At 41.4% G+C, this 17801-nt stretch overlaps 1 protein-coding gene across 1 annotated transcript; it reads left to right on the top strand.

Annotated features, from left to right (window-relative positions):
- Positions 1–1162: 1162 nt before the first annotated feature.
- Positions 1163–17544, top strand: exoc3l2a (exocyst complex component 3-like 2a). The gene is made up of 13 exons (XM_085288253.1): positions 1163–1330; positions 3693–4264; positions 6104–6327; positions 6764–7511; positions 7599–7713; positions 7798–7908; positions 7988–8088; positions 8208–8318; positions 8413–8548; positions 11627–11749; positions 11853–12008; positions 13353–13474; positions 16179–17544. The coding sequence occupies exons 2-13, from the start codon at positions 3717–3719 to the stop codon at positions 16492–16494; spliced, it is 2811 nt and encodes a 936-aa protein (XP_085144379.1). The 5' UTR covers positions 1163–1330; positions 3693–3716; the 3' UTR covers positions 16495–17544.
- Positions 17545–17801: the final 257 nt, after the last annotated feature.

Here is a 17801-nt window from a genome sequence, read left to right as displayed (position 1 = left end):
ATTCACCACTACATCTTTATGAGCTTTTTGGAACACAACATATTCATATCATATTAGCCATGCGTCCTTGGAAATAGCACATTATAAAAACATATCTGAAACGTGACATTGACGACACAGTCGTTTTCATGTCACTTATGATACACTGTGTGTATCTTTTCAGTGGCTGACAAAGCTGTTACTTTTATCTTATTTGCTCTAAAATTTAGATGTTTTAGAGCAAAACCTCTTTAGGTTTGAAGTTTTATGAGTGCATTTAATCAAATTTGTATTTATATTTGACCTAGGTTACATTAAATTGTACTTTGTGTTTGCAGCATAGTTGATTTCAGCTACCAGCCTAGCCTATTGTAAAGAAAACAAGTCAATGCTGGACAGCATCCCTGACTGTATGATACGGTGGCCCTGAGAGGCCAAACGGACTGCAACACCAGCAATAAGAAAAACGCTGCGAAAGCACACAAAACACAACGGAAATTCACCCAACCACTGTCATGATGAGAGACATTCATAATGGAAAACATGAGTAGAAATGAGAAAATTCCATCAGTCATCATGTCTGAACTGGACTAAACGCAGAACGCAACCCTTTGCACTACACCTCTCTGCACACTGGGTGGCAGGAGGGAGCCAGCGTGAATAAAGGCCCTTCATGTGTTACTGCATCTTGTTGACATGTTGCTTTTTTTTTTTTTTAACTCACAATACTTTGAACCGTCCACGTGCTCAAACTCTACAAACTCACTGCATTCTTCAATTGTTCTGTCCTGCATTAGACTTCTGTCGCGGCTATGATGAACGTAAAACTTTGCAGTAATGCAAAGACGTTCAAGTAAGAGTGCAAGAACGGGACTTTTCCCTCATGGCTGTTGACAATGAATAATCCGCATTTTACGTTTTCTACTGAAGCCACACTCACAAACACAGAGAGAATGTAGAGATATTCACAACCGTAGAACAAAACATGGGGATGTGTTGTCCTCCTTCACCTTAAGGTCAATACAATTAGTGTAATTAATTACACTTGGGGCCCAAGGTGCGGGGGCTGATCAGGACAGGGTGGTGGTGGGGTGGGGGTCTGTGGTGTGTGTGTGGGGGGCAGAAAGGACGGGACAAGCCTTTCCTCAGGAAAACATATCACCTTCAACCACAATAGGGTAAACCGCAGGAAATCAGGAAACCGCAGGCAGCAACATTGCTCTCTTGAGTCAGTGAGGACTTTCAGACACGCTCTCACACTCATCACAGACACTCTACAGCCGGGCAGCTCATTTAGCCAACACACTCCAGGATGACATTGGACTGAAACACAGCAAGGCATCGTCATCAGGTAAGTCTGATCCTCTGCAATCATCTATTATTTCATACTGAGTGTTTCCGTTGTGATAGAGATTTAAGTTCAAATGATTGTTTTTATGTGGAAATCATTGTGTTTGGCTGTTTTTCACCACCTCTGTCTGTAACATATATACTTAAAGTTGGGTAGTCATTTTTGTGTTTAGAAAAAAACCCCAAACTGATTCACCGTTCCTCCTTTACTTTTTTCATTTTTGGAAGAGTTTCCCTATCCTGGCTAATTACACAAACAAACAAACAAACAAACAAATAAACAGCTTAGAAAAATCAAGAAAGAATATCAAGGAAAAAAAATCATACACAGTTCATATTTGATCAACCCACCAGTTGCTAAGTGTAATACAATGCTGATGTCTGGCTTTTGAGCGTTTGCCAGTCACACTGATTTTATGAACTTTGAGGTCATCTTCTTAAAAAAGACACAACTGATAAATACCATCCCTGCTCGTCTACTTTCTTCATCAGGAACATTCAGTATTATTTTTCCATCTAGACACTAAAGGATTCAAATGCCAAAGCATCACAGTAACCATCTCAACTCGAGTCACTGTTCTGAATTTTTACTAACAAAAGATCAATTGTTGTCACTGTCTGGAGTTTGGCTGTTTCTGTTGGCAGGAACAAAGATGAACAAACAAAAGGAGAACTCTCTTTCACTGCCATCAAAGCAAAAAAAAAATAAAAATTGTTCCCCTGCTACTATTTGTTCTATTCAATGTCATTATTTAAAAATGAAGTCCATATAACGAGTAAAAACTGACTGAAATGAGCTTGGCATGATACCGTACAAACTTTAATCACTATTAAAGCACCTAAAGTATTTTTTCAGCATCGCATGCGGTATGAAACTAAACACTGTTTCTTGTTCTTGATCATGAAGCAGTAGCCTCTCATTATAGTGGAAGTGAAACAAAGTATACTTACTGAATTAATGAAAAAGTACAAATGAAAGAAAAACATACTCCTGGGTTCCAAAAAAGTAACCACCACATCTGACCACAAGTAATCATATGAAATATTATGACCACATCATAAGGCAAAAAAACACAATAATGAAAAACAGCCAAAGCAGAAAAAATGGAGAGTCAGACAAAAACAGCAATCTACTGTAGGCCTGGTGTTAATATAATGTTGAGTCAGCAGGGGGTGCTTTTTGCCTTCAGTACTTTTTAAGATTCTGTAAAAATTTGCTCATTGAATATGCAACGCATGAGAGCAGACAATTTTATGTTTTCTACGTATAACAGCACAATGACTTGATTTTTTTAAAAAACTGGAAGTGGAAAAACAATCTTTAGATACCTTTAATAGGTAGTAAAGTTACTTAAGCACTTAAGAACTAGCTGTCCTGTTTCTCACCGATATCCCACCCAGGGCTGTGTGCAGTCTTGCATATATTAGCCAATACATATCACCTGAACAGCACCTTAGCTTCTTTTCTCTAAGTCTTGTTCGGGGGATGAAACGGCATTCTTCAAAAGGATATTCCAGCACTAGAGAGCACAATAACAGCACTGCTATAGGATATACACTACCCATTGTGTTGCGTTCTTCTTACTATGAAGGTCAAATATATTTCACATGAAAGTATTCAGGGAGCTCTAATGCCCTATTGTTGTCGCTTTGGCTTTTTGTCACTCCCACCAGGACAGAAATGTTTCATAGAGGGATAAAGGTGAACATTTTGCTCTGATGTGCAGTGACAATTCCCTACAAGGCGACGAGTGGCTCCAGAACTTTGTCAATAACTTGCCCACCGCAGAGTCACCAGATCCCATCACTTTAAGGATCAAAAGTTCTACTTTTTTCCTTTAATTTGTCACATACTCGTATATTTGAAACTAATGTGACACCACCTGGATTCTCGGTATGAAACGGACTATTTGTGTTTCCCTGGAAACTGTTTTGTCACTAAGGTGTAAAGAAGAACAGCAAAAACTCAGTTTCATCACCTTATATTAGAACTGAAAAAACGTCACAAACCAACTCTTATATAAAAAATGTCATTAAAAGTTATTTTAACTTTCAGTTTAAAATGAGTTCACTTATAAGTAGTTTGAAATGAAACCTCTGATCCAGGACTGTTTCTGAATTCTTTGGGGCATGAAATTATATTATTTTGCTCTTATCTTGGTAGGTTAAAGCCCGGGTATGTCTGGTACTCATGTCCTAGTTAATGTTAACTGTGGGTAATGTTGACAGATCTCTGTAGGTTGTGTTTTATCCCAGTTGTTTCATCCTAAGTATTTCCATAGAATTACAAACAAAAATCTAAATTAAAAGAAAAAGAAAAGAAACATTTTTCCTAGATCTTACACATTATCTTTGTTTTGCAGTTTGTTAACGTATTAAATGCAACCATGCCCATTCTGAAGAAACTCCCGGGAAGATCCAAGAGCTGCCACGAGTTCCCCAGAGTGAACGGTGAACTGATTCTGCCTCGCCTAGACTTAGACATCAGGGACTTGAACGAGCTCAAGGACCTGAAGGAGCTTAATGAACTGAAGGATCTAAACAAGAACCTGAACCCCTTTGAGGATGTGGACCTGGATGATGATGATGACAGGAACAGAGGTGACATGGGCCTCATTATGGGGGAGGTCAAGGGTAACCTCCAGCTGAAGTCGTCCTGTGATGGTGAAGAGGAGGAGAACGAGGTAAATGCTGGGAAACACGGGGCAGGGAATCCTAAAGTGAAGCCACTGCGGGGGACCCTTGAGCGGATCTGTGGAGTGTCTCCCCTTAAGACCCTTGGAAAATTGGGAAAGGGGCTTCGCATATCAGGACGGAGTGTATGGGGGAACAGCACCCCACACTACAGCCCTGGAGATTCAAATACACTACCAGCAGAGAAAGAGAAAAGAAAAGGACTACGCAGGAGCTCAGAGGGAATAATGACCCTGCTTCGGTGAGGAGAGATTTGGAGTAGAAAGAAAGCAGTTTTTAAACAATTTAACCTGTGGTACAGTTGTGGTTTGACGTTTACATTCACTCATCATTGACCTAAATGTTCTTTTTTCCAGGTGTAATCATTGTGCAGCATGCTTTTGCACTTTGAGTATACAAGTTTGAATTGACATTGGATTTTGTCACATCCACACAGGGCCAAACGTATACATATAGGCTAAAATATATTCATACACTCACTTGAATCTTTTAATAGGTGACACTGAAGGTCCACTGAATGTCTTTTAACTTGCCGAGGCCTACTAACTTCTCATTAGTGATCACCATTGACTACAACTGGTACTTTATCTTTGTCAGCACAAAAAGGATGTGTTTCACAGCTCACAGCACACATGGGATTAACTAATACTCGTAACAATGGGAAAATCCAGAGAAGTCTGTGGGAAAAGATGATTAATAAGAACTCTAAATTTACGTAAATTTAAGCTGGGAAGGTGTCTTAGTCATTTCCACAAAACTGCAGATTCTGAGCTCATCATTTGAAGGAGTTATACCCAAGCACAAGTTCTAAAAATAAAAATTGGCTAGAATATTCAGAAACATCCCTAACCATAACCCAGAAAAACTGCTGGCATAACTGTCAGTGAAGCAAGTTTTACATTTCAGGGTTAATCCATTTGTAGAAATTTGTAGCTCCCTATGTGGACGAGCCAAATGCCTTGTGGGAAAGTTTTATTGTCAGACGAGACAAGACTGAGTCACAGTTAAAAGAGGTACGTTTGGAAGAGGCTTTCAAACCTGTGCCAGTGTTCAGCGTTCAGCATTGGTAAGCTACTGTTTGCTTTGAGTGCTCGAGTAGAGTAGAAAACCACTACATAAGAACCAGTCCATTTACCATCTACCAAATTAGGCAGACGCTTTAAACCTTGACATAACTGGGTGATCCAATGGGGCAATAACGTAAAAACGCACATTAAAATGGTTCTGGAATAGGCTAATATTAAGCTTCTGGCATGGCCTTCCCAAATCCCAGACCTCAACCCCGTTGAAAAATTCTGGACTATGCTGGATTTGTGCCAGGAAACCAACCAATTTAAATAAAATTTTTACTAATTCTGCCAAGAGTACAGGTCAAATATCCAGCAAGAATTATGCCAGGAGCTTGTCGGTGATCAGAAGTTCAGGCACAACTATCTAAGCAACAAATATTAGTGGGGGCATCTGTATTTCTTTAAGCCTGTATATACCTTTGACCCTGTGTGGATTAGAGAAAATCCAAAACGAAAGAAAATTTGTGCAAACAATTTTTGGTTAATTTTTAAGTCATTGAAGATGTAGGACTGGAAAAAGAACATTTCAAAGAAATCAAGCCCCCAAATTACCGTGATATTCACAGCCATGTAAATTCTGATGACAACTGTATGTCACTTATGTGAAGCAACTCTATGCTCATTGGACTCATATGATGCTTTTGATTGCATTAAAAAATTGTTTTTCAGCGACTGAGAATAAAAGTCCTGTTTACTGGTCAGTGACAGAATAACATATAGTGCCCTTATTTCCTAAGCGGTTGTGTAATTTGCTGTGGTAACTTGTTGATCTAAGGAACCTCTTTTGTTTTTCAGTGGCATGTTGTGTACTTGCTGTCCTCACTCAATGGGACTATTTTTAGACGAGGTAGCCACACACGGCAGCAACACTGTGAATGTGTGGCACTCAAAGCACAGGTTTTCCTAGGAACTCCGTACAGGACAATACAAACCTCATGCACTCATTAAAGTCCTTGCATCATTTAGGGCCATGATTTATGCTCTTTGTCATTGCTGTGGATGTTCTGCAGCTTCACTGGTCGACGGAAGGAGGAGCGCAGAGAAAGCCTGCCCTGTGGAGACCTGAGCGTAGGCAACGAGGTAGAGACTTCCAGGCGATCATCCTTCCTCAGGATGGTCAGTCTGGGCAAGCTAAAGAGGGAATCCATGTCAGACAAGGCATCCCAAGAGGCGGAGGAGGAAATGGAGGAGGAGGCAGAGGATCCAGTAGTGAAAACCAGAGAGCCCCTCTCAGGTAATAATTAAGAAGTCGATAAAAAAAAATTACTTTCCAAGTGACCCTGTAGACTTTAGCAAAGAATCTACATTACATTAGTTAATATTTCAGGTCAAATTTCAACAGCAGTTGTTGAAACCTAGACAACCCTCTGATGAGGTTAAAACTTTTCACTTGGGAGCCACTGCGCTCACTTACCATCAGGCTGAAAAGGAGAGGAAGTAGGGTCAGAAATGTTCCCCAGCTTCCTCTAGATAATTCAGTCCAGCTACTGTTTGGAGACTCCGGCAGGGAATTTTATCAGGAACAGAGGAATGTGCAGACAAACCTGCAAAAAACAGGCGAGTTTGTCAGCCAGGTACATGCACAGCTGCTGAATGAGATACGTGCATTAACATATTTGTCACTAAACCTATTACCTCTAAACTTGTGTTTCTCTTCTGGTTTCCCACAGTTCTGGAGATCTTACAGCTGGTCAATCACAGGGACCTTCTCCTGGCTGACACACACATTCAGGAACTGGAGCGAGAGTGTGAGCTCCTGTCTCTCCTGCCAAACACAACTCCTCCTACCCTTACTCCTACCCTGTGTCCCAGTACTCCACCCAGCATGTTGTGTTTGTCCTCTTCCTTTGATGAGTCCCTCAGCTCTAATGCGACTTTGGACTCAAGCCGGAGAAAAGCTAAGGATGTGGAGCTCCTGTATGAAGCCCTTCAGAAGGAGATGTGGGATGTGGTGCGGGAGTCACTCCGTCAGCCTAGTGCTGGCCCCAACCTTGGTCTGGTGGTGCTGGTAATCCAGCAGGAGGAGCATGCTGATGCTGCCTGGGCTCTGAGGGAGGAGACTAAGCCAGAGCAAGAGGTCCCCCGCATCCAGCCCAGCCAGCGTCCCCGGCGACTGAAGATGAAGTGGAGGCAGGCTGTAGCGGAGGCTGCAGACTGGAGCCTGCCACATCAGGTAGACACCCAAGCAGGCCAGTTGGCCTCATACCTGGAGCGCCTGAAGTGTCGAATGGTGGATGATCTGGATGCAGCGAGAAGGAACGCTATATCCATTTACCCAGAGGAGTTTGCAGCCTTCCAGGTGTATGTGGAAAGTTACCATCGAGCTGTGGCCAAACGTCTTCGCACTATTACCAGTGGCCCACTGCAGATCACAGACGTATACTCACTACTTGACTGGTTCTACAACATCTACAACAGGTTGGTAATGATTGCCTGCTCCAATAACGACACACACAACAAGCTTTTATTCCTAGTTAAATTTTTACATTAATTCTTTCCCACCAGGGATGTCCTAGGAACAATCGGGACCACCACACCCATCAACTACAGCACACTGGATGGTATTCTGCCTCAAGAGACAGTGGATAGGCTGGAACAAGACTGCATTAGTGTAGTCAGGGTGAGAAAAGAGTGTTTGAATGTCTGTTGCTGGGAAAATGTGGATAAGCGATGCATTTAAATTTCCTGCTTTTTCAATTTTCAGGATAAGGTGACAACAGAGCTGATCCATGTGCTTGATGAAGAGGAGAGGCGGTGGGCCCAGACTTTGCACATAGAGGAGTATCAGTCTCACCTAGCATGCTCAGTAATCCAGGTACAAAGCCGTACTATTTCAGTAACATTTTCCTTGAATGAAACCTCTGTCTTATCACTCATGTCTTTTAAAATTTCAGAGGGTAAAGGTGGATTTGGACAGATCTACATCTGTGAACCAGTTTCTAGGAGCAAGAGTGGCTCGCTGCAGTCTCATTGGATTGGCTGACTTCATTTACAGGTGTGTGAACAGTAGTTTAAGGTTATAGCTGTTAAATCATATCTATATATCTATCTACTGAGAAAGAGAGAGAGAGTATTTGCATTCAAAGTGTTCTCATAAAACCTCTATGCATTCAGTTTCCAGAGGAAGGTGGAGATGTTTCATGACAGTCAGGCAGAATTTGGAGACCGAGGAGATGGATATGTGTCAAGGACTATAGCTCTGGTTAACTGCTGCCCTCCTCTCAGGTTGGCAAAGATCAGTGAAACTTCATATCTGAACATTTTCTAAAAGAGCTACAGAAACTAAACTGACATGTCATATTTCTTGTGTAATGTGTAGATCCTTTGTGGACCGCTGCAGGCAGTGTGACCCACAGGGCAGTGAGGAATCTGCGCAGAAAGCCAACTCCTCATTGGACAGGATCATCAACCAGTCAGTGAGGGTGCTGACTGACAGGCTATTTGACCACATCAGAGTGAGTAGGACAGTGGCAAGATTCATCTGAGCCATTAAAGATGGTTTTCTGGAAACATAATTACGATCATGACCCAGATGTGCTGTGCTTAACAAATTTATGAGAGCATCACCCAATAATAATAATAATAATAATAATAATAATAATAATAATAATAATAATAATAATAATACATTTTATTTAAAAATAGCGCCTTTCAAAGCACCCAAGGACACTGTACAACAGATAAAAACACAAAAACTGGAAATATACACAATAATAAGAATAACAGATAAAAGTTAAGAGCATACAGAGGTTTAAACATAAGCAATTTTAAACAGATGAGTTTTGAGGGTGGACTTAAAAAGAGGGAATGAACTAATAATGTTCCACAGCTACCCTAAATTAACAGTACTGTAATGGTAATCGGCAAAATTATTGTGTGTGTCACTGCAATGGTTGCTCCAGTATGCACAAGCTCTTCAATAAAATTATATTTTAATGCTAAAATATAATTATTTTTCTTATCAAAGAATTTTTCAATTTACTGTACAAAAAGAAAAAAACATTAAAGCACATTATTATTTATCAGGTTAAGATACAAAATTACAGTTATTTACTTGCATTCCTGAACAGAAAAATAGTTTTAGTGGTTGAAGGTTATGCTTTTGGTACAAAGCACAAATTCATTTCATTAAGTTTACTTATTATTAGTTCTGAACAAGTTTCTGGCAGATTTGTGTTCATGACAGGTAAGCTAAAACAAAACAGTATTTTTTTGTAGCTAAGTTTCTGGTCACATACTTGTGTCTTTTATTATTTTGATAATACACCGAATTATATGGAGAACTTACATGTAATACATGAAAAGTCAGTATTTGGGCAGAAGTGTTTTGTGTACACACAGCTGTTTAGTGTATCATTAGCTGTTTCGTTAGCTGTATCGTTAGCTGTTTCGTTAGCTGTTTCGACAAAAACAGCTGTCCAACGTGATGATGATAATAATGATAATAATAATAAACAATGAGTATAAAGTACAGTCTTTACCTCATTCCTATATCTGAAATTTCAAGTAATAAAACCATCCACACTAATTCAGTTAAAAGGACTAGATGTTACAGCCCCTGATAATGCATTGTTTTTGATGGAGAGACTCTTGAGGGATGGCTAGGGTTGCCAACTCCCTGAAAAATAAATAAGGGACACCTCGTGGCCAGGGCCGGGCGACCCAGTTGTCTTCACCCTTCCCAGTGTGGTGAATTTTCTAGCTCTTTTTTTGTGTGTGAAATTATTTTTTTAACCCTTTGACTTGAATTTGATTTAAGTAGATGTGTATTCTTTGTGATATGAACACATGTGAAACAAATGATCATTTAGCCATTTATTTTTAGCTCAAAATGACAACATTAACACAATAAAACAGGTCTCCTTCTTAAACAGAAGCCTGTCATGCTTAACTTTTGAGAATATAAGTAAATCTTTCTTTAAAAGAACTCTGTCCTGCTTAACTTAAAATAATAGAAAACAATAGAAAGAAAAACATTCTTGTAACAGTACACATTTAGTGCATTTAGTACAATCGGCTTCAGTTGAAATATTATTTCAGCTTTTCTAATGCTAATCAGCTGCTCCTGTTTGTAAACCCGCTTGTTCCCATGATTACGCATCTTAACTCATCATCATTATTCATCTATGTATTACTTTTATGTATTAGTCATCTATTTGTTGTAATCATCTATCCTTGCAGTTGTTTATTACACAAAATAAATTATATTATCACACTTCTGGCCACATAGCGCTGATATTCATTGCACATGCCCATATTAACTTTTTCCAGCCAGGTGTTTTCCTTTTCCCATTCTTCCCTTTGTCTGAGGGGAACAAACATTGCTGCTCTAATGCTGGGCTTACACCGTGCGGTTTTAGGCCCATTTTGAGCCGATTTTTGAGTGATCGGACCGATTTTGGCCTTCATCGTGCATCGTGTAGTATACGTGGGGTAACGAGAAGTGATTAACACCTCACGACCAGCTCCCGATCATCAATCGCTCGTGAGGTTCTCACCACAGCCGCTCACACTGCTCGCGCGCAAACACGTAAACGTTGGTGTAAAAGATGGAGCAGCACAGCTGATCTGGACACAAGCGATGGAGGCACAACTTGTAGAACTTTGGAAAGCTCATCCGAGCCTTTTCGATGTGGCATCACAAAATTATCACGACCACAACAACCGTGAAAATAGTTGGATTTACACTGCTGCTCAATCACAGCTGCCTGATGAGTGTTTTTCATTAGCAATTTAGCAAAGTTGATGGTGGTGGTGTGTCTGTGTGAGTGAAAGACAGAGAGAGCGCGACAGATTTTCTGTTATAACCTTCATGTTATGGAGGCACAGTGTGAGCACTCAGGTCGCATCAGAGCATCGGGCGGTATAGTGTGAGACCCTGCATCGTGACCTACCAACTTCTAACCCCTGCGAGTCAACCGTACAGTTTGAGCAGGAGCTGAATAACGTGACTGAAAAAATCGCACAGTGTTTGCCCAGCTTTAGGTGTACTGTCATCCGAGACTTGCACCGCAGAGTCGGCGTTTGTTCCCCTGTTGGCCATGCTTCTTGTTGTGGTCATCTGTTGTCTTCCGGTATTTTCTCCGTAAGCGACCTTTCCTCGACCAATGAGATGAGCGGTAATCTGAATTGTCATACTCGAATTGTCATAAGTGTGCTGTCAGCTCATTGGTCACAAAGCAGGAGAGGGGCTGGGAATTATGTTTTCAAACAAAGCGTTAATTCCATTAAAAGTTATAGACTACTTTTGATTCTCACTGTATTACGGGACAAAGTGCGTCCCTTATTAGCTCAATACGGGACGTGTACTTTTGTTTCGAAATACGGGACGATTCCGTATTTTAAGGGACGGTTGGCAACCCTAGGGATGGCTGTTATGAGGAAAGGCAGCCCAGAAACTTTGCCAGCAGCCCACGTCGTTGTGTGCTCACTTTCAGTCTTTTACCCAGGCTAATCTGCTGTTTTCCTTCCTTGGTTAGGTTTACCAAACCTAAATCTGTTCTTAATCTGTACTTTGTCTGTTGCCTTTCTAGCCCTTCTTTGACAAACTGATGAAGAGAAAGTGGCTGAACAACACAGAGGCCTTCGAGGCTATTGAAGCCAGTATTAAACAGCATTTCAAGAAATTTAGAAGGATGGACTCTCCACCCTATCAGGTCAATACACGTTTGAAATGGTAGTCGATAACATTTTCAATGTATAAAGGTATGAAGCTATATAAAACTATAGCTAATCTACAATTGCTGTTATGACTGACAGACACTGGTGGGTGAGGTGCACCGGCGGGTCCTAGTGGAGTATGTGAGAGCCATTATGAGGGGACGCCTCATGTGCACATCCTCCAAGATGAGGAAGAGGATGGCTTTCCGCCTGCAAGATGAGGCCAAGCAGCTCAAAGGACTCTTTAAGGATCTGGTAAGTCTGGTCTGCAGACACAAAACATTTTTTTTATTAGACTGTGTTAGTGTGGAAAAGAAAATTATATTTTAGAGTGCTAATGGTCTCCAAATATGGAGAAGGAAATTTACAGAGTCCAAGACACAAGTAGTGGTTATGTTTCCGGGGAGCACAAACCGATCCAAAGTGCTGATTCTCAAAAACTTGGAATGGGGAGGGGGAAAGAGTGTGCCGGCTGTGACTGGAGCCTGACCCTGGAATTTCCTAGGTCAGGAATAACTCAGACAGTGTTGATACAGGACTGAGCTCTGAAAAATGGCTGCCGTCAGTGAAATGGAGATGGATGAACCGGGCTTACGTTAGCACTTGCCAAAGTGGGGAAGAGGGAGTCAAACAACGAGGCCTGACGGCATGGCATTTGCCCCCTTTCTATCTACAAGTTCAAACAAGTGTCCGTCACCTCAGCTGACAACAGGAAGCTGCTGTGTTCGGAGGAAACTTCCTGTTCCTGTCAGCTGGCGCACTTTGATGTGGCTCTGGAATGGCCTTGATGGCCTTTTTCGCTGAGGAGTGGGATGAAGTTTCTGTGGAAACTGGGAACTTAGGAGCATTGGGGGGAGGATGAGTTTTTAACGACCACCAAAAAAAGACGTTGTTATTTTTAGTGAGTGGCAAGCAACCTCTCTTTTCCTCAGTGTTCCTGAGAAAAAAACAAGAACTGGGAAAGCAGAGGTTGAGGTCTGGTATTCACTAATCAAATTCCTAAGTGTTTGGCCTCCAGAGGCATTAACCTGTGCTTCCTCTGTGGGTTTCATTGTTCACTAAACTGCTTGTCACTTCTTGCCTGAAAAACACATTAAGACTTAAGAAGAGGTCATTTGGATGGGCAATGATAATAAATAAGTGGAACTCGCGTCTTCTTGCAGTCCATTTCTTCTCATTCTGTCCATCCAATGTCTCGTCTCTCGCTCACTGTTTTTCTTTGAAACTTTTGCACATTCAAGTGCATGTGTCTTGTAAACAGTGACCAAAGATGTCTGCAGAATCTTTTATGACTTTTATATCTAACAATACATTACCATTAGATGTGCAAGGATGCCAGCCTTTAGCCTTTTATGTGTTTTGAAATTTCATCCACTGTATTTGAGGTATTTTAGGTGTAATCACCAGAACTAAGTGCCCAAACGACATTATAAGTTCAAACAAAAGCACAGCTGTCCAACTTGACAGATTTATATTTATTTATGTAGCGTGCTTGCATTTATATGCTACTTTTGTAGTCTTACTGACGTTCAAAGTACTTGATTTATCTTGTAGTCCTGAGTTTCCTGTGAATGAATTGTCGCCTCTTCTCTGCCTCAGGAATCGAGCTCCTCCTGGTTGGACAGCATCATCTGTCACCTTGCTGACATCATTCTCCTGGAGGACACGCCCTCCATCCAAATGGAGGTGGCTGTCCTGGTGAAAGAATTTCCAGATATACGGTAAGGATTCCCCCCCCCCCCCCCCCCCCCCTCACAAATGAACAGTCTTGAAATGTTACAACCAGGAAACATCTATAAGACAGATGCTCTCTGCACTGGTCCCTCCCAAAGGTCCTATATTCTTTTATGCTTACGGCTACACATTCGCTGTGTTGTTTTTGGCACTGCGCTAAAACAAGAAAAATGTAAGCCTGCATATGTTGTTTTGTTGCAATGGATCAAAACAAGGAAAAGGAGCGCGGAAACATATCTACATTAACTTTGCTATTTTTGGAGCGGTGCGGGTCTGTTTTGAGAATGGATGAAGCAGACAAGCCTCTGGGGGGGAGTTCCAGCCTGTTTGTGCACAGATTAAGACTCACATTAGTGACGGTTTTCGACCTAATGCACGTGACGCATAACCCTCCAAGGAACAGACAGGAAGCTGCTGCCGAATACTTCCTGTTCCTGCCATCCTGCAGGAGACAGACTGGTGCCACTCTTTGAGTCAGAGAGAGAAAGGTGTGGAAGAGAAGAGAAAAAGTAGCAGTTCAGACCTAGAGACACATTAACTTGCTGCATTTCTTTGTACCTTATGACAGACCCGCAAGTCAATGCAGGATTTCCCGAGTCTTTTATTTATCTACCTTAAGAGTCACATTGTGCACATACGGCTGTGTCTACATATTGTGGATAAAAAGTATGAAAAAATCCAATGATAAATAAAATACAGTGCTTAACAATTTTATTAGATCACCACCCAATGTAAGGTTTATGCCACAGCTGCTGGTAGTTATCAAAATCATTTTCTCATTTACAGTGGGGCAAAAAAGTATTTAGTCAGCCACTGATTGTGCAAGTTCCCCCACCTAAAATGATGACAGAGGTCAGTAATTTGCACCAGAGGTACACTTCAACTGTGAGAGACAGAATGTGAAAAAAAAAAATCCATGAATCCACATGGTAGGATTTGTAAAGAATTTATTCGTAAATTAGGGTGGAAAATAAGTATTTGGTCAATAACAAAAATACAACTCAATACTTTGTAACATAACCTTTGTTGGCAATAACAGAGGTCAAACGTTTACTATAGGTCTTTACCAGGTTTGCACACACAGTAGCTGGTATTTTGGCCCATTCCTCCATGCAGATCTTCTCGAGAGCAGTGATGTTTTGGGGCTGTCGCCGAGCAACACGGACTTTCAACTCCCGCCACAGATTTTCTATGGGGTTGAGGTCTGGAGACTGGCTAGGCCACTCCAGGACTTTCAAATGCTTCTTACGGAGCCACTCCTTTGTTGCCCGGGCGGTGTGTTTTGGATCATTGTCATGTTGGAAGACCCAGCCTCGTTTCATCTTCAAAGTTCTCACTGATGGAAGGAGGTTTTGGCTCAAAATCTCACGATACATGGCCCCATTCATTCTGTCCTAAACACGGATCAGTCGTCCTGTCCCCTTGGCAGAAAAACAGCCCCATAGCATGATGTTTCCACCCCCATGCTTCACAGTAGGTATGGTGTTCTTGGGATGCAACTCAGTATTCTTCTTCCTCCAAACACGACGAGTTGAGTTTATACCAAAAAGTTCTACTTTGGTTTCATCTGACCACATGACATTCTCCCAATCCTCTGCTGTATCATCCATGTGCTCTCTGGCAAACTTCAGACGGGCCTGGACATGCACTGGCTTCAGCAGCGGAACACGTCTGGCACTGCGGGATTTGATTCCCTGCCGTTGTAGTGTGTTACTGATGGTGACCTTTGTTACTTTGGTCCCAGCTCTCTGCAGGTCATTCACCAGGTCCCCCCGTGTGGTTCTGGGATCTTTGCTCACCATTCTCATGATCATTTTGACCCCACGGGATGAGATCTTGCGTGGAGCCCCAGATCGAGGGAGATTATCAGTGGTCTTGTATGTCTTCCATTTTCTGATGATTGCTCCCACAGTTGATTTTTTCACACCAAGCTGCTTGCCTATTGTAGATTCACTCTTCCCAGTCTGGTGCAGGTCTACAATACTTTTCCTGGTGTCCTTCCAAAGCTCTTTGGTCTTGGCCATGGCGGAGTTTGGAGTCTGACTGTTTGAGGCTGTGGACAGGTGTCTTTTATACAGATGATGAGTTCAAACAGGTGCCATTCATACAGGTAACGAGTGGGGGACAGAAAAGCTTCTTACAGAAGACGTTACAGGTCTGTGAGAGCCAGAGATTTTCCTTGTTTGAGGTGACCAAATACTTATTTTCCACCCTAATTTACGAATAAATTCTTTACAAATCCTACCATGTGGATTCATGGATTTTTTTTTTTCACATTCTGTCTCTCACAGTTGAAGTGTACCTCTGGTGCAAATTACTGACCTCTGTCATCATTTTAAGTGGGGGAACTTGCACAATCGGTGGCTGACTAAATACTTTTTTGCCCCACTGTAGTTTTTTATTCTGTAATGTTTACATACACAAGTGCTTCTTGTTTTTACCTTATTCAGTGTTAGTTTAAGTTTAAATGAAGCTTGTAAATTTAAGTAGGCCCAATATGATTTAAAACCATCGCCATGCAAAATTTTAGACGGGCACTGAATTTTCTGTCCTTCCCAGAAGTGAACACAGTGACTCAGAGAAAATGACCGTTACTTGGCGTCATGGCACTTCTTAACAACACCACACAGATCTAATTTCCGATTCATACCCATTTATCCTTCGTCCTCCCTGTATCCTTCCTCTTTGCAGGAAGAAGCATGTCTCCACCCTGCTGAATGTTCGAGGGATGATGCGGCAGGCAGAGCGACAGGAGATCCTCAATGTCGTCAAAGATTTTGAATGCAGCAGCGCCCTCATGTGCCGGGACCACGCCCTCTTTTCCGATATTCCCATCACCTCAGAGGTGCACTGCATCAGCCTGGGTTTCCTCCGCCTCGCCATGACCGTCTCCAACTGGTTCTCAGAGCACCGGCCAAGACGGAGAGGCAGAGTAAGCATCAGGAACGCTACACCTCAGCCTGCAGAGAATAAGGAAGATGCGACTAAACTTCACAGAGAAGACTAGCCACTAGTGTTTGTGCTAGGAGAGTAGTCACAGGCATACTGCGAAGATGAGATGTACATGCACCTTGACCAAAACTGATTTTGTCACCAGCCACTTAAAAAAAACCTCAGGTACTGCACATACTGTACATCCTCAGTGACAATTCTCCATTTCCTCGTGTTCGCTTTTGCTTTAACGATGAAACAAACTGTGTATTTTAATAACTCACCATGATTTACAGTACTTTGCTGTTTATTTACACCTCTACAGAAGTAAACAAAAAAGAATATATCCTCTGAATGTAACATCATGTTCATTAGTTTTTCAGCCTTTATTTCTTAATTGTCATTGCACAAAAAACTTCAATATGATTTACAATGTCTGCTCTTCAGCATATATTTACCCAATGATATATACCCTTTCTCTGGTATATAGAGCATATGGATGTACAGTACTGTGCATAAAAAGTTAAAGACACTTGCTGTTGTTTAGCTGTTTGCTTCTTATCCAGATACCTGATCTGTTAAAAAGTCATTCTGCTGCGTGCAATTAGGCCAATATGATGCTGGCTTTAGTGATAAGAAAAACAAAGGGTCCTGAACATTTGGACCTAATCTGGGATCATTCTGACACTTACCGATATAACTGGCAAATGTTGTGAGTGTTACAAATGTGGATATAAGATAAAGTGGACCTGTGGCTGAGCTGCAGAAGTCACATTTGCACCAAATCCAATGAGGTGGGTCAGATTTGGGCCAAACATTCATTGCTATATATAACATGAAAGAAGTCATAAAATAACTGTGGCAAGGTCTCCAAGATCCTTTGATCAAACAAAAGTGGTGCAGTTTTATTGGTGTTTTTTCATGACTGCACTTTGAATTAAACTAATACAGAAAAATGCAAAATTGCTTTATTTTCTTCAAAACATCCTGCATTTGCATTTTACTTTTACAATGTTTTCTTAGTACTGCATATTAATTTTATGGAAATCTGTTGTGTCACTGTGAATGAAATGGATCTATTGCTGGAAACATAATAAAAGCCCATTGACTGGGTCGAGTAAAGTGATTCAGCAGCTCTGTCATTGTGGGTTCAAATTCTGTTTTGCATTTCAGGTAAAAAAATCAGCAGTACTGTATAAACATACAGAGAGTGCAAAAAATAGTGTAGAAGGAACCCTCGCTGCATCATGGGAAACCCCACGGCAGCCTAAGCCTATTGCAGCGTCACTAAGGAATGGTTCAGAATCACCTGATCCATCACTAACTATCGGTTTGATCAAAAACAAAAGTTTCAAAAGCAGTGACGGTGAATTTTCTGAATCC

This window comes from Mchenga conophoros, linkage group LG10 (assembly GCF_057382185.1).
Source record: "Mchenga conophoros isolate Kocher_MC1m ecotype Shallow Benthic linkage group LG10, M_conophoros_male_GT1.1, whole genome shotgun sequence".
Lineage (NCBI taxonomy): Eukaryota > Metazoa > Chordata > Actinopteri > Cichliformes > Cichlidae > Mchenga > Mchenga conophoros.
Note: the sequence above shows the minus strand (reverse complement) of the source record. Positions and strands in the feature narration are given on the sequence as shown.